This window comes from Coccinella septempunctata, chromosome 6, assembly GCF_907165205.1.
Source record: "Coccinella septempunctata chromosome 6, icCocSept1.1, whole genome shotgun sequence".
NCBI classification, from domain to species: Eukaryota; Metazoa; Arthropoda; class Insecta; order Coleoptera; family Coccinellidae; genus Coccinella; species Coccinella septempunctata.
The window spans coordinates 19,382,759-19,407,570 of record NC_058194.1 but is presented as its reverse complement, the minus strand read 5'-3'; the positions used below and the strand labels follow the sequence as shown (position 1 = coordinate 19,407,570).

Here is a 24,812-nt window from a genome sequence, read left to right as displayed (position 1 = left end):
TGAACAAATACTTCTACACATGAATTTTCATAAACCTCCTGAATTATTTGTTTGTGTTGATGTTTGTTTTTGTTATCTTTTTAACGACCTATTCAGAATAATGAAATTTTTGTGAAAAAATTTAAAATAACAATCATTCAAGATCATTCTTCAGTTTAATTTATGAGATGAACAAGACAATACTAAAACAGAAACTTTTGGTAAGAATCAATAGGAAAACTAAAGTGAATATGACAATTAAAAACCTCTCATTTTTATATGTTATACCTGTTGACGAATTTCAAGGAATCTCCCAACCTAATTCCAAGATATTTTCTTTATTTTTCGTTTGAATGTTGATTTTTCTTGATGCTATATGATATTCCAATGTATATGTATATGAATGACAAGTAGATAGGTATCTATATTTGATTACGAACGCATTATGCTAATTTATGTAGGTATAATGAGTTGGGTAATTTTTATAATTCGTGTTATTTGTTTTTCCACTTAGATTCTCTCCTCAGACGATATCGCCAACGAAATTATCAATTTCTCGATGACCTTAGTTGAAGTTAATGTATTCTGCAGAATCTTGCATGATTTTCATAATGATTTTCGTGTGATATGGAATTTATGTTACTAAACTACTGTGTCTCCATTCTACTTCTGTAGAAGATTTCGTTTTTCAATTGTTTATTGTGCTTGTTGTAACATTGGTAGGTACGTACATATTTATGTTCTCATACGATTTTGGGTCGATTTACGGAATATTATAGGAAGATTGAGAGAGCTGAAGTAAAATCATTATTTGTTATTAGCGTTAACGAACGCGGAAGTTTTGAGGTCCGAACTTGAAATAACATAAAATTCACCATAAACATTAGAGAGTTACTATGAATTTATCTTTGTCTGGAATGATAGTTCTCTCACCACTAGAATCAGATATGTAGTATTCATCTCAATCAAAATCTATCAATAATTATAATAAATTCAATAGTAGAAATATAATTTCGTAAAAAAGTAACCGTAACTATTCGAGCAAATAACTGTTTTCCACTTAACCTATGAAAACACAAGCCCCAAATAACGAATGAATAAACCTTTAATTTTTAAAACACGTCAAAAGAGTAAAGAAAGAAAAAACGAAAAAGAGCAGAAATAAAATTGTATTACTCAATAATAAATTAGTACCTATCCACCTCAAGTAAAATTGCTGAATAAAGGAGAAAATATAACTAACATAAGTTTGTATTATTGAAATTAAACAGAAATTAATTCAACAATATATCGAGGTTGCAATTGTTTTATACTTAACCTATGAAAAATATAAATAGATAAAAGAAGTAAATATTAAATGAACAAACCTTTTATTTGTGAAACACATTAAAATTACAAGAAAAAAATAATTGTACCTATAGCTCAATAGAATAATTATATAGGTATTCATTATCTCGAAATAAATTCCATGAATGAGTTATATCACGAATATAAACTCTGATATGAACCAGAGGATTAATTGAATATCGGTTTCATTGATTCGAAATTGATCAGGTACCTATATCTACCCTGAAGTCTATTGCATACCTATTATGGTACCTACAATTAAATAAGAGACTGTTAAGTTGAGATAAATGACCAGACATACCCTTCAATCGTTACCTTTTTTTTATTCATAATTCATACGAGTACTCAATCTTACTGACAACACACAGGTGTTCCAGCTAAGAGAGTTCTTCCTTTATATAGTTGTAAGGGTAAAGGGAGAACTAGACTAGACTACTTTTTGTTTGGTTGTGGAAGTGTTTGAATTTGGCCGAAGTGGCAAATAATTTCGATGTCTGTCTCGTCTGAGACTTCTGAGCATGTATTTTGTATGCTTTGGTTTTTAATAACATTATGATTATCAGGTGAAAAGTTTTTATGAATATGTAGGCAAACAGGGGGTAAATTAATGAAAAATGTGAGAGGTATTTCCTTTATTACACTCTGTATAGATTGATTTGGCATCAACATAAAAATATGGTATTGTTCCACTTAGGGATGGATGAGATTGAAGTAGAATAGTTTTTTTTTTAATTTTGTGGGTCTTGAATGTCATTTCTAGCAGGAATTTTCAAGATAAATTATTTTCAAAATGTATATTCTACTGATATGATTTTATTGTCCCCAATCTTGATGTAAAACTTGTATGTAATTAGAATTGAAAAGAGCTTTGATGCTTCGTCTCTAGTAACTCACATTCCTATTCAAAACATATAAAAGGTAGCCTTCAATTTTTGTCGAAGGGAGACTTATTTTTTTGAGTGCTTCCCTTCTCTAATTCATATCCCTTACATCAAGAGCTCTTGATGTAAGATTTGAGAAGTGAAGCCCTCAAAAAAATAAGTCTCCCTTCGAAAAAAATTGAAGGTAAATTGGGTAAATCAATAATGTGAGTAGTAATAGAGAAAGTGGCGTGTTTTAGTCAGACACCCTGTGTAATTGATAAAGCCAATAGCTTGTTGAACTCATATACTCAATCAGTTGAACACCAATTCTTGGCCAGTAAAATTTTTCCTTTTTTTACAGAAAAAGCAAATGGTACCATTTCGACATAGAGAAACTTGTCTCCATACATGGAAAACAGAATACGTTAATTGATGTTGAGAATATTTTGTTTGATCTCCAATTATACAATGTGATTTCTGTGTCATGATCATATAATATTGAAACAAACTGAAATGTTGCTCCGTCATTTTGATTGTTAACAGAAGTAATAAGCGTTCAAATCAGTGTAGCTAGCTGTTTGTGTGATGTATACCATCCAAGAAGTGACTAGAAAAGTGAATGAAAAATGTTTCGGCCTAGAAAAAATATATTCCCCATGGATGAAATACCAACAATTATTGTTAACAGCCCTTCTGACGAAATAAAGATGAGTGAAACATCATTATTGGAGAAAGATGAGGAGGAAACAGAAGAGAATTCTGAATGTAGAAGGCTTGTGTCCCTCAGGAGAAACAGCATATCACTACCGAATTTGGATGATATGCAGATTATTAACGATCAAGTGGAAGTGAGTAGAAATTTTACACAATTTTTTTTTTTATTTTTCTCACATTTTTTTCTTCACCTGATATAAATTATTGACATGATAAATTACAAAAACTGAATAATATCTTCCCTATTACCATTGAGTATTAAACCCATGCACCCATGGGTTCAATACCAGCTATTACCAAAAGTTAATTATTGGGAGTACAAATAAGCTAATTTGTAATTATTAATAAAGTGCATATTTTATGGCCAAAAATTCATCAATTTCAGAAGAAAATAAATGAACAGATCATTTAAAATAGTCTCCATAGCTGGCTACTATACTATTTTCACCTCTCAGTCGATTTTCGAATTCCATCACGAAAAATTATCTCGTCTTCTGAGGCGATCTAAAAGTTGGGAGCCAATTTTAGATTTTTGCGAAAGAAGTGAGCCAAATTTTGCTGCATGCGTCGAAGCAAAAGCAGCAATCAGAAGGGGAAAAATGCCTGAAGATTTGGAGAATACAGCAGGTGTGGTGAAATGTTTCATTTGAGCGTTTCTAAATATTTTTTCAAGACTTGAGCAATTCATGAGGTACTCAAATGCCTTGCTGTTGAATGATTCCCATGCTTCTATGGATTTTAATTGTACGGAAACTGCTTGTTGAGACAGCCCACATGATTTTGCAAGAGCCCCTTGTGTTTGATCTTCATCGAGTAATGCTTCCAATTCTCCTTTTTTTGGCTCTTCAGAGATGGGCTAGTCTTCAACGCTTAGATCACCATTCTTGAACTGTCAACTGTCGAAAGCATTCTTTCATGATTTATTATCAGCTGTTGAATTATGCCCTTATTTTACTACTAGATATAAGTCCGAAAAGGGTAGATGAAAATATCCCATAACATAAACTTTCATTCAGAACAATAAAAAATGAGGAAATCACTCCCGTGGAATCAGGAGGTTCCCCACGCCTTTTCGGATTCATAACCTGTCATCATTATTATTACATATAAATAAAAATAACACTGCACTTTATATCTTTAATGGGTTAAAAAAGGTATTCATCTTTATGAAAACCTAGATGGAATATTTTCAGTATTCCCATCGTATTTCTAAGGAAATCGATAATTTAGTAGCAGTTAAACGGCTTTAAATGAATAATAAAACGAAATCAACAGTTTAGCAACACTAATCATGTAATTAAATAGTTTAAATTACACCGTATTCAGGGTTACATTTTTCTTCGGTGAATCGAACAATAATTCTGAATCTCGACAATTACCACTTGAGTTGGATGGAGGTGAAAACTTTGCCGTTGAATCGTGGGAGAGGGCTCCTAAAATCTGTGTGTAAAGTATTACGGTTCAGGTTAGTGAATGATCAGGTTTTTAATGATAGAGGCAACTGTGTAGAATTTGATGTTATTGTGAAATGCCTTATGAAAATATCGATTTGTTTATGTGCAAGGGATTGTTCTGCTTAAGGATATGCAAATCTTTGTGTCCTTTAAGGAACAGTGAATCCGATTCATATACAGAGTGAGTAAAAATTAACGCACAAATTTTATATCTTCGGTATCTACTATTTCGTGGAGCTCGAATAGTTCAATTTTTATTTTATTACGACATCTTTCATGTAATATTGAGGTGGAGGAGTTTATCATGACCTTACTTACGAGAGGTGGAGGGTACTTCAGTTTTTTTTCAATGGAAGAAATTATTTCACATATAAATGGGAAGTCTTTCATTCACCCTCTATATGAAGGTTGTTGTTTGAAACGGTAACCCTAACTTTCCTGCCAGACATTGGCTTTTGAGGATGATTTGAATTGATGGAGTTTTTTTTCATTCGAATTTCTAATTCCTATCTATGTATTTTGAGGTCACTGACATACGCTTTAGGACTCTGATTAATGTTTTTGGAGTGTTATGGAAAGCAGTCCCCGTTTCACATTGTAGCAACTGATGATTTATCAAAAATAAAAATCTCAACTATAAAAACGAATGGATACGTTCAGGGAATAAAATTTTCAGATTGAAAACCATTTGCGAATTAACATTGTCCAACAACTCCAACTCAAAATAAATTTTCTCAGTGGTCGGTTACGGTTTGATAATATGTATAGTGATTGACCCTACGAAAAAGGGGATAGCCCTTCAAAAACATCGTTCACTTCATCTTAATAATAAAAAAAATTTTGGTAAAAAAAATCAACGACCGAATGCATGACAACTATAATTAATACTATAACGTTGATAAAAAATGATCACCGAATCGTATCAAATTTTTTGCCACGTTGAAGTGTCGGTGGAGGGTATGGGAAATTTGAAATGGCGAGCGCCGAAGGCGCGTGGCCGGGTAGAGCGGTAAATGGAACGCAAGAGTAAGAATCGAGCTTTCCGAAAATGCCTAGATCGTATTTTTACCCCGTCTAGAAGTGTCCGAAAATTGCGTGAGAAAATCGCGAAATTCACGATTTTCGCGAAAAGGTACCAATTTGATTTGATTAGCTTGAGGGATCCGCGGTAGCTCGAGAGCCGGGATGGGTGTCGAACTAAGCTCGAAGAACCCGAAATTAAAATAGGCCTGTTTTTTTTTCCGGAGCCCGAACGATATTACCTAAAAAAGCGTAAGAATTTTGAAAATTTTTGACGTCTATTAAAAATCGAGTGACATTCCACAAAATTAAATTATTTTCTATTGATTATCAGAGAAAATTAAGTGAAAGTGCACTTTGACAATCGATGTCAGAGTGTGATTTGAAGGTTAACGTCAGTTTTGACGGAATTATCTTGGCAGCGATCACAGAACGAGGTGCCTTAAATCGATCGCACTCTTGAAAAAACGTTTTTGGCCTAGATATTCATAAAAGGGGAATCGAGCTATGGACAAAAGGCGTATCGCGAGGGCCGTAGGCCCGAGCTACGGACGAAAGGCGAATCTGCCAGTAAAGGTGAATCTACCTACAAGGTGGATCTCCTGGCCATGCTAGTTATACATTAAGTTGTGTAATTTGAACTTGGTACTGACACGATGCAACTTTTTTTTACGAGAAACTAAATACCTAATATGATTGTGTGGTACTTTTCACTCAGCCACTCTATGTATTAGGTGCATGGTTTAATAGAGCAAGTTTAAAAAAAATGCTTTAAATATTTATTATGATCATGACTGTAATTGAAAAAGGAGAAATTACCAAAATCTTTAGATAGGATTCATGTTTAGGAAGTAAATCTTCCCCAATAACTTTATGTATCACGTCACCGCTTTCGCAAAGTAACAAACTTCGTATCCTCGGACTAAGTTAGGCTTTGAACTGTTCTCAAACAAGATCCGTCATTTAACCGTAAATGAAACAACCTTTGGAAACTCAAGTCATTGACGCCCACTCCCAGGAAAACCTTTAAAAATTTAATGCTCCATTGAAATTTCAATCCACAGTTTTCCCTTAAAAAATAACAGTTTCAAACTTTAATGGGCATTAAGTCTTTAATTTAAGTTGTATGTGGGAAAGAGTTTGATATTGAAAAAGCAAATATTGGTTATTTCACTTCGTTACACGTTATGTTATTTCTCTCATTTTACTTGGTGGTTAAACGTGATGAAAAAATTAATTTTTTGTATTAAACATGAAATGCCCCAATTAATCGATTTTTTTCGAAATAATCATGATTTGAACCAACTGTAGCATTTTCTTGAGAAATTTTTACAATAATAATCAGGCTTAATACTCAATGAATATTAATCAATTTCAGAGAGCGGAGCAGGAAAAAATGGATGATATACCCGAATCTAACAATGACTTAGCTAATACGCCACCTGAAATTGGATTTAGGTGAGTATTTCTTTCTTATTGTGGCACCACATCCACTTTCAAAGTCAGTGTATCATTCCTAATTGAAAAATAATAGTGTACCTATCTATACTTATATATTCATATTTCAAATGAGGTCAAGCACTGGTAGGTACATCCTCGTTTTCAAATGTGAAGATTCCGAGTTGAAAATTCATTTTTCTATTCCTTCGGGGATTCACCCACTTTCCCGCACTCATTTCAGCTTCGAAAGTATCATTTTCCCGTGCTAATGCGGGCAGAAAAGGTAACTACTAAATCAATAATTTACGTTTTAGTTATTGTACAACATACCTTCGTGATTTATTACTTTAGTAGTTTTCTATAAACCAAGGAATTGTTGAAAACGGTTCAGCGTTTAGCGAGTACCAGAAATTAATTTTATCGACGGTCAATGCATAAAATGATCTTAATTTATGCTTTTCCTCGTGCATTATGACATTCACGAATCACTTGTGATTAATGAGCCATTATTCACTGATTGTCTGTCAGATATTCATTAATCACTTGAACATTTCTCAACTCGCATATTATGGTTATTATTCACTTGGACCATTTACCTAACGATACGAGGTCGTCCTCCGTATGAAAAAAAAGCAAACCTACTACCTACTATATTAAAAATAGTAATTTTATGACATCGTCAAGTTTACAATCAATCAAAAACTCGATAATACGATTGGGATTGATATTAATTATGTGGCTGTAGGAATTTCAAAGGACCAATCAGATATTTGAAGATGAAATATCAGAATTTCATGTTACCTGCTCTTCAGTTCTGTACTTATCTCCAAATAAGAATTTAAGATATAAAGTTGTTAATGAAGAACTTATGTAGGTAGTTAATAATAGTCAGATAGATTGAAACAACGATAGTTGTCGGATATTATTGGGCTTAACAAAAACTAAAACGAAAAAGAGAGTATCACATCAACAAAAGTTCTTCATTCGAATTTATATATACAGGGTGTATTTGAAGGTGAGGCTTTTTTTTCAACATAAGGTAGAACTGGTCAAAAGGTCAAAATGAAGCGGTTCACTAAGAAACTCCTATACAAAACTTTCAAAATGACAAAGTTGAAAAAAATTGATAATGATTACTTTAATAGATCCTAATATGACCCTAGACCGTTTGCTAGCTGAATTATCGCAAAGCAGTGGTAAAAAACTTATCCCCTGATTCGACCATGTGGTTTCGTTTAGGATATTGGATGGTTCGATATTTACGTGGTAATGAAAATGAAAACTTAGGATTGCCGAATTGTTCTCATTATTTTTTAGTAACTAACACGATTTATGAAATGGCTTATTTCTATACCAACTGACAGAAGAGACTTAGGTGACAAGTATAAGAAACAGAATAATCCTTCAAAATCTCACCAATAAAATTCGTCTAAATTATTCACGAATTTTTTCACAATGGGGGCCTGTTCCGATATTGCTGGTTTTACTCACAGAACATACCCATACTTGACTTACTTTATGGTTTTACTGGCCCGCAATTGAATAACAATAGAACTCGAACGACTGGGCCAATAGGCATCGTCTCTGAAATACTGACAGTACTGTTCAGGAATATCGGAACAGACGGTGGGTATCACAATCTTCTTTTTCGAACATTCCAACAATCGTCGTAAAAATAGAATGAAATGGGGAAACATCATAGCATTTTTTCAACATAAATAATATAAGCACTTTCAAGAAACTGCCTCGATTTTCTACATCTTTTTTCCCCCTAAATTGCACAATACAACAATTATGATTTTTTCAAAAGTGACTTGATGCATCTAATCCGATGAACTTGGTACTGAACCATTCATTGTCCAGCCATATGTTTATGTTTTGTTTCGTTTTTGCGATGCCGGGAGTCACTTTATTCCACAGTCCCGTACTTGAATTCAATGAAATTTTGTCGAACTTCTAGGGGTTGTGTCTCTGCCATCTTGGATATTTTATTTAGACAATTTTTGGTTAAACGACTCATTTTGATGAGTTCTACGTTGTGCAAAAAAAAGCCTCACCTTTGAAAACACCCTGTAGAAATAATCCAACAAATCTATTATAGACGTATCTGAGCTCAATCATCGGATCCCAATTAATTACATATTAGAATACTTCTTTCTTAATATTTATTTTGTTCTACGCTCACCTCATTAGTAAAGTAGTATAAATAAATTATCCGAAAAACCTCCTTTCACCTTTCTGGACAGAAAAGCACAATACTTCGAGCAATTGAATCCTTCACCAAATAAAAAATAAAAACTATATCTAGGTCGAAAATATTCCAGATACAAAAATTTCCAATATAGTCATGGCTCATCAATGAATCGCGCAACACGAACAGAAGATTTCCAATAACGAGAATTCTGATCGTGGGAACTCGATTAAATACTTATTTAATTTCAATACCCACTTATGATGAGATTATTATCTATAATTTTCAAATACAAACAACCCATGATGCAATTATTGTCTTTCCTATGTTATCTCTCACATCGAATTGAAATTCCCAATAATTAACTAGTCAATTGTACAAAACCTAAGCATCTAAAATGGAGAAAACTATCGGTTTGAGATTTCTAGATGAAGAATTGAGCATAATAAATAAGTAAGTTTTTTTATCTATATGCAGATTTCTTAGAAATATACGGTATATAGGAATGGTATAAATGTAATAATTTTTTGGGTTATGAGTACCTTTCTTTATCATTAATTATCTCGATATCTTTGAATGTAGATCATTCAATGTATGTATGTATTTCGATTTATTATTTTGAAAAAAAAACCGAAATTAAACGAAGAAAAATAATCGCCTCCTTGAAATTTTCTCCTTCTGCAGAGGTATAGAAAACTATAGATCATTATATTGAATGAGGAATTCTCCTCAATTTGGGTTATCACTGTATATGCAAGTTTAAACTGAATAATTATGAGTTTCATTCATGATTTTTTCAAATTCACCACGGAAAATATTCAAAATCATCCTTCAAATATGGAGTTTCAAAATTTAAATCGCTTTGTGCGGAGTTTACGATTTGGCAACAGCGCATACAAGACAATGAAAAGAACAATGTCCGATCAGCTTGTTTATAAAATAACAGCTGTTGATCTACAGGAGCGTACTTACTGGCGAGCTTCAACTGCAACCGGCCATAAAAATACCATAAAATTTTACGACCTTCCTCGATCGTCGCATACTTCATAGACATCTATCTTTGTCTATCTCATCAAGATTGTTGTCCTTTATTATCAAGGCATATTTCAGTCGATGTTGTCAGCTTGTGCAATTCTCACAAAAACGCCATTTTTATTTTTCATTTTTAAGTGCTTACAATATTTTTTTTTTGGGAAACGGTTGGAATGGTTATTTCAAAATGTGACGTTTCAAAGATATTTCATAAAAAATACATTATTTTCGTCAGAAGGAGTATTCCCTATTATTGAAGATGAATTGTTAGAATTTCGCACAAAAGTTCGAAAACTCGTATCTAACCTACAAATGTTCAAGAATTGATAGGGATCACGTATAAAATGCTCTTTATCCGTAGCTTTTGTTAAGTTATATTGATAATGAGGAACATCTGTTTTACATGTGTCCTTTTAGGAAAAACTGGGATATTTTGAGTTGTTTTTATCATATTATTTTTTACTTTATCAAACTCTTGCCTTTGAAATTGATTACCTACTCAATTGTAGTACACTACAAATAGTAGAATAAAAAACATGTGGTATTTGATGCTATACACGGAATATCTTAAATGGTTACAGAGTTCCTGTAGAATTTTTTCCGTAGATTTCAAATCCGAACTCAGATTTCTGATTATACAGAGCTATAATATTATTAATACAAGAATTCAACAGTGAAAAAAATATTCCGGTCCTGGTACTGATTTCGTTCAAAGGGCTTCTTGTTAAGGTCTTCTAGATCATTCTATTCATTTACCAAATTTGAACCCAATCGGCTAATCCCAGTACCTATTTAATATATCGGGTTGAATTTTTTGTCTAAAAAATTTACATTTCACTTACTCTGTATGTCATTAACAATGCGATTTAGGACATTATTATATATAGCGTTTTGCAATTCTATTGTCAGACAGGTAGACCCTATAACTCCATGAGTTTTGTTGGTTTCATCTCATGGTTAAAGGTGACAAATTGCTCTGCTTTTCTTGAATGTTTGGGTACAATTAATTCGACGAAAATCTAGTTGATAATATTCTTGAAACATTGAGTATTCATATGCAATTGCATTTTTGACTACCTACTATATGTCTAAATACATTTGTGAACAATTTGTTCAGGCTCTATAAATGAAATAATAGGCCCCATTTTGTTGTTGGCGTATTATATTCTATGTAATGTGACCTGGAGTGAAGTAATGCCATTCGTATACGGTCGTTATTTATTACTATAATATTTCATTGAGTAGCATTGGTATGTAGGAGGTCTCCCAAACTGTAGACGATTGAAATAACACTAAAAAATTCTTTTTGTTCAAAATATCGATTTTCACTTATAAAGCATCGTCAATTCTAACCCTTTTCCATCGGAGGAGTTGTGTTGTTCTGATGAGATAAATTGGGACCAAAACCGTGGTCGGCATCTACTCTTCTTCAGTGGAATGTTCTCCCTTTCGTTGTCCTGACGATGACAAATTGGCTAGTTCGATTCAGATTACTTGTTAATATTCATATCAGCGGATGGTATGCAACTGAATTAATTCTCATTATTAAACAATATGCCAGGTGTAAATAAATGGCGACAAAGGCAGTAGATCGCATTATATTCCTATAATATTTTGTTGTCGGCCACTTAATATCAAAATCATCAGATTCAAAACTAATGATAGAACAACCTATTATTTTGGAATTTCTAGGTTCCTTCCGAGAAAACGATTTCAACAAACACTTGATTGTGATTAATTCGAGAACTACAGCATGCTAGAGAACTACTGGTACTTCAATATCCTACTACTACTACGTTTTTCAATAATATAAGAATGATTATTATAATTTTATCTTGTTTTACTCAGCACCAAAAATATGGGTCTGCCCAAATATATGCATGTATACTCCTCTAAGCTTAAATAACTTGGCAATTGCTGAATTGCTCGTATCACACATTTTTCATAATCTTCATGGGACAAAGGATAATAAAGTAGCTGATAGTGTGTGATAATTTGTCCGAATCGTTTTCTCGGAAGGAACATATGAAAATGCGAAAATATACAGGTTGTATCCTCAATACCTTTAGATCTTAAATTACAATTCTCTACTACTTTCGAGTTCCGAGATATTTCTTGTCTTAATCGTCGTGGGACACCCTGTATATTAAGGAATTGAAGGATTTAGCGGTGAATAAGAGACTCCGGAAACAGTTAAACAATGTGCAGCATTTCAAGGAACGGAAATCCTCCAATTATTACCTATATTGTCTTGTTTCTTAGCCTTCTCTGAAATAGAATTTCTTAGTAGGCCGTTATTCTCCCTAGCCGCCGAGGATTCAAATTGAGACGTCTGAAAAATGTTTACACACTTTCGCTCGTCTTTATTGTCTCAAAGAAAAAATGTATCCGGTATATAAGGTATGCTGTCATTCAATAATATTAAAGCCAATTGAAGATCTCCCTCCTCTTAGTCATATAGGGTCAACAAGCCATTCGAAATTACTTGATATCAGTAGCGTACCGTAGGGGGGGGCGGTGGGGCGGTCCGCCCCAGGCCCCGCACCAGCATAGGCCCCCAAATGATGGGCAAAAAAAAACCAAACATATTTTTAAGAAAAATTTAAATAACTTATCAGGCCCCATGACGGCAAAGACCTCCACATTATACAAATGGTTAGTTAGTTATTGTTCCGTCAACATTCAAAATACATGTCAATTTTGACGAATTAATCCAACAATTTTCAGAAGTCAAGTCTCGCAAAAAAACATTTTAATATGTTCTTTGTTTTTACTATTCATTGAAATTTGTATGTCTTGTTTTCACTCGTTACTGTACAACATATAACTATGTAATTTCAGAGTAAAATATATTATGTAATTTTAAAATTAAAAATCATTATAAACATACCTATTTATGTCTGTTGTCTGCTACCTTCATTGTGCTTGATAGTAATTTATATTTGTTATCGAAACTGTTTGAGTGACAGTGAAAAGACTTATTAGTGTTACTATGTGGGGTGTTCATCACGATGCATTAAAACTAACCTTCAAAAAATTTTGAGGAAAAGTTTCATCTTTAAATATATTCTATAGGGCCCCCTCATCAAAAGCCGCCCCAGGCCCCGAACTATGTCGGTACGCCACTGCTTGATATTCCTTGCAACTCTCCATTTGCAAGAAGTTCTTGTCTTTTAAGAGCGGTGAATAATGCATGGAGCTAAATTATAGCGAAGAGCTGTGATATTTTTCATGGTATGTGATTAATTTATTGATCATACTTTATTATCATTTGTTTTATTTGAACATTTTATTGGAGAAACCCTGTATAGTTTGGGTAGAATTAGGAAAGATGATCCGATTAAAATTTCAATTTTGATTCAGCAATTCAAGTTTTGGAAAAACTGCAATGCATGGTGTTGAAATAGTTGAATGTCGCTTTTTTCTTTGAGTGGATGAAAATCGATGTTGGAAATTGAAAGCTATGGCAAATTCAGGTTGAATTTGAAGTATTATATGATATTTAATATATGTTTAGACATATTTGAATAAATTTTTTTGGTATTTCAGAGGATCATATTTATATTTGCTAAAATATAATTTTTTCTCCATAACTCTATACAGCCTATACCATAATGTTTTGTGCCAATCCATGGGATCGAAAAGCCATTTGAAATTGAAACCTTTTCAGAAATCCTTCATTACCAATTTACAATGTGCTAAAAATGATGCACATCCAATGCAAAAAAAATGAGATTTTCAGTTCCTAATAATTTGATATGTTACGATTAATTTTGAGTTTGAATAGTGAAAATTATAAAGAAATAATACACTTTCTGGTTCTGAAAATAACTACAGCGGTTTTCGTAGTATATCGCCTGATAAGGTGAGAGAGTAGCTATACTGAGTGATATTAGAATGAGGAGAAAATAAAAGAAAATCCATTACCTACAGTTATTTTTTTCTGTCCTACATGAATTTCAGTGTTATCGAAATTAAAAGGGTAATTCCTAATCATATAATATTTTCTTGAGCAGCCCCTACTTAGAAACAGCACCTTAAACATAGTACCTGAAAATAAGTTTCCAATTTTTCTAAGAAATCAGAAAACTGACGGAAATAATATTGAGCAGACATTCTATGGAAGAGAGAAGGCAATAAAAAAATGTTTGTGGTTTTCCCCTATATAATGTCAGCATAATATCCGCCTACTAGGTAAATTTGAGTTCGAAGATAATTCCAGACTACACAACTCAAACGCTTCGTTCCTATTTATAAGTTAGGTATGTGTTTTTTTCTCAAAAACCGCGTTTGTTGCAAAAAAAATTTAGGGGAAGCCTTTTTCATCGCTTGAAGTTATTGGGGAACAACACCAAATTTTCTTTATTACTTTCTCGCTCACTCACTCCCATATGCACAATTTAATTTCTCTCTCACTTATCTTTTTTCTAAGAAATAGCTTTTCACGTGCCATCTCTTCAGGTAGCTGTGTCCAATCAAGGGCTGCTCAAAAAAAAAAAAAGATATAAGACCCACGCTATTTTTTGACAAGGAATTACTCTCCCAATTTTTTCGCAACTATTCACCTATATTTGAACTAATTTAATTTGAAGGGTCACTTTCATTCCATAGTCCACTGTATACCTAACAAAATAGAATTATTATTGTTGATTTTTCAATGATCTTACTAACGAAATCTATTGATACTACTTCTGATTAAACAGATCCACTGATTCGCGCAAAGCCTCCGTTTTGAAACATTTCCCTATACGATGTGCGACATATCATGTTTTCCATGTTATTTGCATCAGAGATCGTTGATTCCACTGAAATGAGACAAATAAGTGGATTCGAAAAATAAATATTTCCACAATGATAATGAGTTGAAGGTATTTCAGTTCCAGAAAGCTCGAAGAAAAATAGTTTTTCATCAGCAATTATATTCGATGCTACGGTTCTTTAACAACAAATTATTTCAATCCTTGATGAACTATATTTTCATAGGAGTGTTGTGGCTTGATAAAAATGATCCCTAATTATTCTAAAGATTCGAACGAATATTTCAATTTCAATGGTAAGATGTTGGAGGAATGATGAAATAGATAATATAAGAAAAAAAAACTTCTTGCTCAGAACTGATTTTCGTTTTATTTCAATTGCAGAATTCCTTTGCGTAATGCTAGAAGAAAATCTGTTACTAACCCAAGGATGCTCAGACCAACAGGAGATGAAGAATCTTCGCCGGCAAACTCAATCACATCAAATAACTCTCTTGCGAGCTTGCTTAGGGAAAAAATGCAGGTGAGAAAATTATGAATTCAGGAAAGCGCTTATGGTCTCAGAGCTCTTATTTTCGACATTAAACACGAAATTTTATTTCTCCCACTTCAAAATAGAAAATTCCCATTTTAGACTCGAAACTTGTATACAGGGTGATTAACCAGAAAATGCTTTATCAAGTTAGATGTATCTTAGCATTTATTCATTGCGCTACGTTGAAAACAAAGATAAAAATAAGAAAAATGCTCATTCCACAAAAAACATTACGAAAGGAGCATAAAATATAGGTTATTTATAAGCAGCTCAGTGTCCTACATACCCTGACTGTATATATGCGCATTTTACAATATTCATGTATAGGTAACTATGAATATTATATACTACCTATACTGAAAAAAATCAAAGTGGTGATGTCAGATGCTTTACGATTCGGAAAAAAATTGGATCAAAGATTAAAATTAATGACGTCTTTGAACCTGACTGAGATAACCCAATTGGAAGAAAATGAGAGGGCAAAACCTATGCCACTTACAAAAATGAATAAACTTGAAGTAATTGCATATTTCCTCCTTATTTCCGCTCATAATCTGTAAATTTTGAATTGCTATAACCTACGAATTTTTTAGATCACCCTCAGGCTTTCTAAAACGCCCTGTATAAATGAAAAAAAGTTTTGAACAACACCCTGGCACAAAAAAAAATGTCAAGGAAAGAAGCATTTATGATCATTAATTAATCACCCTATATACAAACATATACTGTTGTAGAGAGTGGATTTTGTTATTAATTTTTCAGTGTTGAGATTTTCATGTCATTCGAAAAAAACTCAACACCACTTAGATATAGAGACCTAATTTTCTTTTCGAATATAAAACTCAAGATAATCACAAAAGGGTGATAAAAATCCTGTACCTAGTCGTGCAAGAAATAAATTTCAAATGTTTTGAATTCATTTCATTTTATCCGTATTTTTGGGAATTGTTCTTCTTAATGGAGATATGCAGTGACCTTCAGTTATTTTCTACAAACATTGAAAATTGCCATGTTATCTCATATAAACAAGGAGGATATTTATCCGAATCTGAAATACGGTAGCTATAAAATTCCTGCCGAAAAGAGAACACTTTCGGTTTTTAGTACGGGTTATTCATTTGCAACACATAAATAGATTGTGACCAGGGACTACCTATACTGTTTTGTTTCATTGTTTTCAGTAATCGGCGCTGTAAGTAATGTGCCAGTTGAATGGTCCGTCGATTGTCTGATTTTTTTTGTGGTTAAATGGGAAAACGTGATAGTTGTGCCTTTATTATTTAGTTACATTGAAAAACAGAAAGAATGAAATGAAATGTGCACAAAGAATCGACAATTTGAAGACGGTATTATGTATCATTACGATGTATATGTAAGGCAACTAATGAAAATTAAAAAAACATAAACTCAATCCAATGATACAATGACTTCAATCAAATACTATGAGAATTCAGCAGTTACTCTTTCAGACACCACTCCTATAAACCTTCGATATAGCCTCCGCACAGAGTTTTGAATAGTTTTCATTGGAAACAATAAAATTATCTAACGAAATTATTTTTAACAGATTATGTTTGGTCCTTACATTTTTCGTTGCTTCGAATCAGAGTTTGAAAGAACATGCACCACCAAACTCAGATTGAAAGGACCTTCGGAGTAAAATCTTTATACATATAAGAAGGTCCCATTCAAAACAAAAATTTAGGGATGAAAAGTTTTAGAATAATCAATTGTTTGAATAGTTAGTTACAAATAACAAAAACATTGAGTTTTAGAAGTAGAACACATTCTTATCAGTTGTTTATATATATTTGTTGATCTCATGCATATATATACATAGTACTATGTATGTCATATAATCTGTTTATACGCATACTTAACACATTGCATTGCTTGCCAGCAAAGTATTATCCTTATTAGATTTCTTGGCGAATGAAGCAATAAAGTATCCCACAGGGTGTTCATTTGAAAATTTGTTAATCATTTTTGCCCGGTAGGTAGGTAGTTCAGTACTTCAAAGCTTTTATTGTCGTATTTGGCAGAAATTGAAGAGGTAGAAACTGTGGGCGCACTACGAAATGTAAATGTTTACGTCTACTACCAGTCACGTAGTCACTGTTTAATTGGCCCTTCCAATTGCTACGCCACTGTGGGAATAGCAATTTTATCACAATTTCACGATTCTCCTATACTTTCTGCATAACATTCTACTCATGCTATCACAGCGATAAATTCATTATTTTGCAAGATATTCCAAAAGTTAAAGATGAAGCTGCACAATATTTTTTATTATGTGTATCAATTAAGAAGGCTTAAGGGTTCTCGGATCATTGGATTTAATTTTTTACGCAAATGAAACTCTAGTCTTCATCTTACATACATATATACAATACATGAGGTAAACCTTCACCCATCTGAAGATGCTATATTGTATTGTATTGTATATTGTATTCTGAGATGTAGGTAGGTACTATAGACATTACCAAATTATCTCAAATAAACGTACTTAAAACATAATTATATGATTTTCACTAACATGAGTGAAAAGACATGTCGTGGTTAAGCAACTCATATGTTAGTGAAAATCATATAATTATGTTTTGAGTACGTCTATTTGAGATAATTTACTACGGTATATATAGTGCCTACCTATACCTCTTGTCAGATATATGACAATATCATATAGTCATAGTAGGAAGTAGGCAAAAATAATCCAATAATTATGAAATAAAAACATCATGTATTGTAAGTCAGACAGGAGGCATATTTTATTCAGTTGATTTGGGTTGAATCTATGCTTCCAATGAGTAATGATTCAGCCTGCATAGGTATTGTGGTTTATTCAGAATGAATTTCTAAAAACCCAGTCTCCAACATTTCATCGCAACAATCAACAATACACGAGACCTATTTTATTTTGTTCTTGGTTAATACATTCATTATAGTTGATTTGTTCTCCATTCTAGTGTATTCCAATAATTTTTCAGATGTTCCCCACAACCCTCAAGAAGAAGAAAAGTCCAGATTACAAAATAAGGATATTCGTGGGATTCCTATTCATAACCATAATATTTTTAGTTAGTTTCGCATACGCCTTATATCATCAAAAAGTACTACAAAGGGCATACTTCGAAAGGATCAAATTCAATCATGTGAAAAGGGTGATGAAGATATTCAATGACGATGGAATTGAGATCATAAACGCCAAGCTAGGTACCACGCTGAATTTCGATGCTGTGCATCCATGCCTACCGAAAGACCAAATCGACAAGAGCATATGTCTGGAGTGGATGCAGAGGGCTAGATTATATCTCAATTCTCAGGAACTCAATTCGGAGGTCAAGTGTTACAACCTTCGATGGATTGCTTTGGGTGATAATGGTGATCTCACCGATTGCTTTCAGTTTTCCAGCAACGAGCACTGGTACGGTGGAGGTCAAAACGCAGAGTCCGCTTGGCAGTTAGAAAAAGGGAATCATCACTTTTCTCCATTCATAACAGGTAGGTATCGCTTCGACATACGTATTAGAAATTTATCTGGATTGAGTTGAGTCCATTTGTTTATCGTGAAATCTTATCATCTTGTCAGAATTTCACCAATGATCATGTCATTGTACACAAACACCATTTTTATACAATGACCATGCTATAACGCAGCTCCATGCATAGTCTATTCACTTTCATAGAAGCAGTCGGTTGGCCTTGGAAATTTAACACAGTATGGGACGAAAATGTGAGGTAATGACGCACATTTTCGGGTTTTAAATCAGCGCTATGTTCTCCGGTTTACATAACGATCTTCTCCAAATGTAATATTCCTCAAAATGTGAACTTCGGAAAATAAATGGATTCTGAAAGATGTGCCGTTTGAATGAACTTATTGAAGGGATTCCTCATCTAGATATTTCCATATAAAGTACAAGAGATCATCAGTATTTAAATATATTTATTTTTGGTATGAAGGAAAATCAAATTATTGACACATGATTTCCAGATCCTTAAGTAATCCTCTTGAATCCAAATATTGCATTTTTTCTAGGAACTGTGGATAAACATGAATGGGGAAACGTTCTCAAAAGATACTTCATTAATTCGAAAGGAGCTGCAATTCTAATCGATAATATTACACCTCTACACACTGCCATAACTGGAGATGCTAGTAAGCAGTTATGCCTTAAGGCTCGATACGACCATTTTGCCTATGTGAATCATGTAACACACACACCTCAGTTGAATTATAGCATATGTGTATCTTCAAACACTCTAACTTTACATTCAAACTTAATTGAAAACACACTTTGGGATGGATTGAAGCAAGAAGATCTTAATGTGATAAATTCCTTACTAACCGAGCCACTATGGGAAATAACTGGACCTGGACTGCTCACGGAAGGTAAGCATCACTTATGTAGGGTAGACTCCCAACAAACACTAGCGGCTGAAATTATAATTTCATCTAGTTTACTAGTTGCCAAGCCCACTTTTCCGAATTTTTCTGCCTTCAAAACCTTCTACAGAGTACGAGGAAGGTTTGAAGAAAAAATGATTATTTTGATCATTTTTTTCTTCAAACCTTCCAGTTCAGCCGTCTTTACCATAGAGAAAGGTCTCTGGTCTTTACGACAAGCCATGACACCACAAATTATTACTACCTTTTTTTTCAGACACAATAATCAATTACACAGAAGAAGTTATTCTTTTGGGTTTTCTCAAACAAGGCCATGTCCTCATAAACGAATTTTGGCAGAAACAAGTTGGAGACTTCACAGTGGACATGGAAAGATTTTCTAAATTGGAGGAAGTGATAAATATAATGCATAGAAGAGGTTTCAGGATAGTTTTTTCGATACAACCGTACATATCCACTGAAAGTTTCAATTTTGCCGAGGCTGTGAAGAAGAGACTGCTCATATCTGAGAGATTTAGCGACAGGAGAATTCCAGCGTTAACAAGATACAAATCGTTGCAAAGTGCTGGGGTTTTAGATCCTACGAATAACAAAACAATGCCCTGGTTGTTAGAAAAACTGAAGGATGTAGCTGGAAAGTTCAAATTCGACGCTTTTTATTTAGATGTTGGGGTAGCATACGATATTCCGCATTATTATCAGTGTGATAAGCCTTTGATTAACCCAGATCACTACAAAACTCTGCTTACCGATAGTTTGCAGCATAACATCAACTTATTTGGAGTAAATAGCGCAGTGGTACGCCCTAAGGCACCAATTTTTGTGTCATTGCCACAGTTCGAATCTTCATGGGATGGTTTGAGAAGAGTTATTCCGACAATTTTGTCATATGGACTACTGGGATATCCATTCTTAATCCCTGGGGCTGTTGGGGGTGATTTCGGAACGATGAGTATCATGGATGTTAATGCTACTAAAGAATTACTGCCTGATAAGGAGTTGTACATGAGATGGCTTCAGCTGGCCACTTTTTTGCCAGTTATTAGGTTCACACGGCTTCCGAGCACTTATGGGGACCCGAATGTCTTGGATATGGCGAAAATATCGACTTCTTTGAGGCAAATGAAGGTTAGAATTTCTTAGTAATTGTATGCATAACAGATCGTATATTCGTATATATAGGTATCTGTATATAGCTCAGGTAGTCGCAGAGATTTCATAGCTGTAACCTTCCAAATTTACCGCATTCTTTGTTGATGAAATGTGATATCTCCTCCGTTCTTCCAAGGATTACCATGAGTAAAATTTCGTGTATTTTGCAGGTATCACCCCTTTTGAAAAAATACGCAAGAATTGCACTAGATACTGGACTCCCTATGGTGAGACCATTATGGATGATGGACCCAAATGATACTTCCTGTCACTCAGTGGTTGATGAATTTTCGATTGGCGATGATTTGATAGTGGCTCCAGTCTTATACTCTGGTTCCAAGCAAAGGGAAGTTTACCTCCCAGCGGGAGTATGGAAGGATGGCATAGATGGAAGCTTCCGGAAAGGAAGCCGTTGGATTCATAATTATAAAGTAGAAGAGGATCAAATTGCTTATTTTGAAAAGATGCCCGATAATACAAGACTGTAAAAATTTCCAATCAAATTTTCAACTATTTCAGATCGAATAAAATGTGATTTTTTTTCATTCCTATTGTGATATCTCTTTATCTCATTATTATATTGTTAAAAAATATCACATATAGTTTTAATTCGACGCTTTCTATGTCTACGGACTACGGAGGATATATTGAAAAATTCTTAGCCTACTATAGAACCAAACATAAGTTCAATGTCAAAATATTTTATTACTCAACATATTCTCCTCTTAATTGAATACATTTATTACAACGAACCTGCAACGTCTCTAGACTTTTCAAAAAAAAAAAATTCTTCTTCCTCTGCAAACTAGAACTCCACAGCTTTTATAACTTCCTCGTTGGAAGAAAAATTACGACCTTTTAAACTTTTTTTCAGTTGAGGAAAGAGATTATAGTCGGATGGAGCCAAATCTGGTGAATAAAGGAGGTGTTCTAGTAATTCAAACCATAAATCACGTTTTTTTTGCATGGCAACATGAGATTTGTGTGTAGGGGCGTTGTTCTGCAAAAGCAAAACTTCTTTGGATAGCTTTCCGCGTCTTCCCCCTTTAATTTTTTCCCGAAGAGTGGTCAGTAATGTCGAATAGGAATCTCCGGTTATTGTTCTACCCTCATCCAAAAAATCAATCATGATTACTCCAGTGGCAATCCCAAAAAAAACTGAAGCAAGAACTTTTCCAGCAGATTTTTGGACACGAAACAATTCGGTTTAAGAAATCTACATCGTTTTCAAATCCAGCACAGAACGAACGCTTATATACCTTCTACCCTTGCACGCTTCGACTCTTCTACCTTTTGGTCAACATTCAAACATTTGGGGATCCATTTTGCAGCAATTTTTGTCATGTCCAAATTGGCGTGAACTATTCATTTATTTATTTACTCAAATTAACACGTTCTTATGAAATATTCAGTGCTTCAGATATCCGTTTTAGGCCAATTCCACGGTCTGATAAAATCATGTCATGAACTGCATCGATATTATCAGGGACTGACACAGAAACTGGCCTTCCCGATCGGTCATCATCTTCAATGGAAAATTTACCTCTTTTGAAGCTTGCAGTCCAATTTTTCACGGTCGCATACGAAGGACATTGATCACCAAGGGTATTAAGCATATCTTCGTAAATCTGCTTACCTCCTTAACCCTTTTAAATACAGGCACTTGATGATGGCTCGATACTCCAATTTTTCGATTTTCAGCATTTCGGTTGACATCTTCTTTCTTTTAATTCATTGTGTAACTTTGGTTTACTTTTTTGAACTCAAACTTCACACGGACACTTCTAATGGAGTTATTGTCCGTTGGTAACGCAATATTTTTTTTTATGCATGGAACTGATCTAGTCTAACTAGATATCAATACATCCTCGTATGGCGAGTGTAACAACTGTTCTACAATTTGTTCTAACCGCTAAGGTTTGATCACGGCCAAGGTGATTATAGAGTATTATTCTTGATTCATTTATTATAGTATAATAATCTCCTTGAGTCACGCCAATCGTTCATGACGGAAGTCTCTACCCTCCATAGACGATCGTTTATTGACGTTAACGTAATTCAGCGTTTTTATCAGTGCGCCTGCTCCTTGGATATTCTCATATACTTGCGTTTGCGTCTTTCTATTCTTTGAATTGGAATCATTTCAAAGTAGTGAGAATTGTTAACATGGAATAGCATTACCTAAGTTCATGCATGGTTTTGGTCTTATTTTTCCTCGTCAGCGTAACACAACTTTGACGGACTCTAATGAAATTCTAGCTGGCATAATATCTGCCGCAAAAATGAACGCGTCTTCTCCTCTCGTATGGATGTTCACTGTAAATGTATAAACCAGATTAGATTATGCAGAATATGGCGTCCGAGTCTTCGGTTAGAAAGGCCAGAAAGGGAATTGAGTTAGATATGAGGTTAGATCTCGTAGTCTACTAGACTATCGAAATCATAGCTTGGATGATGGCCTTCACGTGGTGAATAATAAACGGAATTAATTCAGATAATAGTAATTTCAATTTGTTCCATTTTCGTCGAGATGGGAGTTGCGTTGCTCTGAGGAAGTCAAATGAGGCAGAAACCATGGTCTCTCATCTTTCTGGGCGGAATGGTATTTCTGTTAATACTTCATGACTGATGATGGTTTGCTGATTCAATCATTGGTCGAAAGCACTCGACAAAAAGGATCCGATACATGTGATATACTTCAATTTTTTCCGTGCCTACAGATTAAAGAGTAATATGTGCCGGGCCTTTGATAGTGTCCCCCAAAAGAGGCTGTTGTACGTGCTTGATGATTTTTTATTTCGCAGTAACCTTCTTGCATGGATTGCATGCAGCACCTTTCTCTCAGAGCGATTATTCAAGTTAGAGTAGGTAAAACTCATCATCTTCTAAGTCAGTCACCAGTGGTGTACCACAGGGATCATCAGTCTTGGGACCATTTCTCTTCCTTATATAGCCTATTTTCATAACAGTATTAAATCTAACTGCTCCCAGATACGAATTTAAGGTATACCTACGCCATTCCGTGAGATCAAACTTTGCAACAGGACTTGGTCTCGATAGCACGTTGGTGTGAAGATTGGCAGCTACCTCTAAATTGTGGGAAATGTTCAGTCTTGTATATGGGTACCAACAATCTCTGACGTACTCCAGTACAATCTTTGCGGTCGATGGGTCTCTTCCTCCAGCAGCCACTTTGACCTCGGAGTAGTCATAAAGGTAAGCGCACATACAACGGCATCGGACGGACGGTATGGATCGGAATAAATTACTTTCAATGGAACTGAATGGAGCAACGCACATATGTGCGGACGGCAGGCATCGCATCGCTTCGCATCCGACGGAATTGAGGAACGAGAATTAAATTCCGACCGATGCGTGATGTGCCGGCCGATCCCGACATATGTGCGATACCAATCTGAGATTGCCGCGGCATCTGCGTCATTTTACAAGTCTCTACATGCAGCGGCTTGTACGGGTAGTCATAAGAAATACGAATTCACGGAAGAAGCATGAGTTTTCAATAGAACTTAATACTGCGCGTACAAAATTATAATGAATTGTACAGGGTGGGCAAATTTCGATGTTTTAGCACTACAGCTTTTAAACCAGTGGAGATAGACAAAATCTGATACCCCATTCTCGGTCTCTTTTTCTGAGAAACTAACAAGAGTAGTAGTCATTTTTTTCCACCTTCTTTTGTTTTCGAGTTATAAGCGAAAATTGGAAAAATGGCGATTTCGAAATTAATTTATATCTCCGCTAATACTGATGATGAAGCTCTGGAATTGAAACATTATACAGGCACTTTTTCAAGTACAATCCAGTGGCGTGCTTGCCTTTTTAGCAGGATTTTTAATTACGAAGCTATTACCCAAAGTTTTGTTTTTTTAAATGGGAACATCAGATTTCTGTGCAATTTT

General features: G+C 34.2%; 1 protein-coding gene across 8 annotated transcripts; it reads left to right on the top strand.

The window, feature by feature from the left end:
* The first annotated feature begins 183 nt into the window (after positions 1-183).
* LOC123314923 (myogenesis-regulating glycosidase) lies at positions 184-21,485 on the top strand. Of its 8 annotated transcripts, none has more exons than XM_044900385.1 (8): positions 184-200; positions 2,551-3,037; positions 6,756-6,835; positions 15,182-15,320; positions 18,320-18,833; positions 19,372-19,725; positions 19,997-20,868; positions 21,063-21,485. In XM_044900385.1, exons 2-8 carry the CDS (start codon positions 2,816-2,818, stop codon positions 21,378-21,380), a joined length of 2,499 nt encoding a protein of 832 aa, XP_044756320.1. In that variant the 5' UTR covers positions 184-200; positions 2,551-2,815; the 3' UTR covers positions 21,381-21,485. The 8 variants fall into 8 exon arrangements, with proteins under 8 accessions (XP_044756320.1, XP_044756319.1, XP_044756318.1 ...); XM_044900384.1 differs by lacking the exon at positions 184-200 and adding an exon at positions 552-698; XM_044900383.1 differs by lacking the exon at positions 184-200 and adding an exon at positions 555-702.
* The last annotated feature ends 3,327 nt before the right edge of the window (positions 21,486-24,812 follow it).

Coding starts and splice junctions, on each gene's coding strand:
- LOC123314923 (XM_044900385.1), top strand. CDS start 2,816: ATGTTTCGGCCTAGAAAAAATATATTCCCCATGGATGAAATACCAACA. Junction 6,836..15,181: donor CCACCTGAAATTGGATTTAG/GTGAGTATTTCT, acceptor TTTCAATTGCAG/AATTCCTTTGCGTAATGCTA. Junction 19,726..19,996: donor ACCTGGACTGCTCACGGAAG/GTAAGCATCACT, acceptor CTTTTTTTTCAG/ACACAATAATCAATTACACA.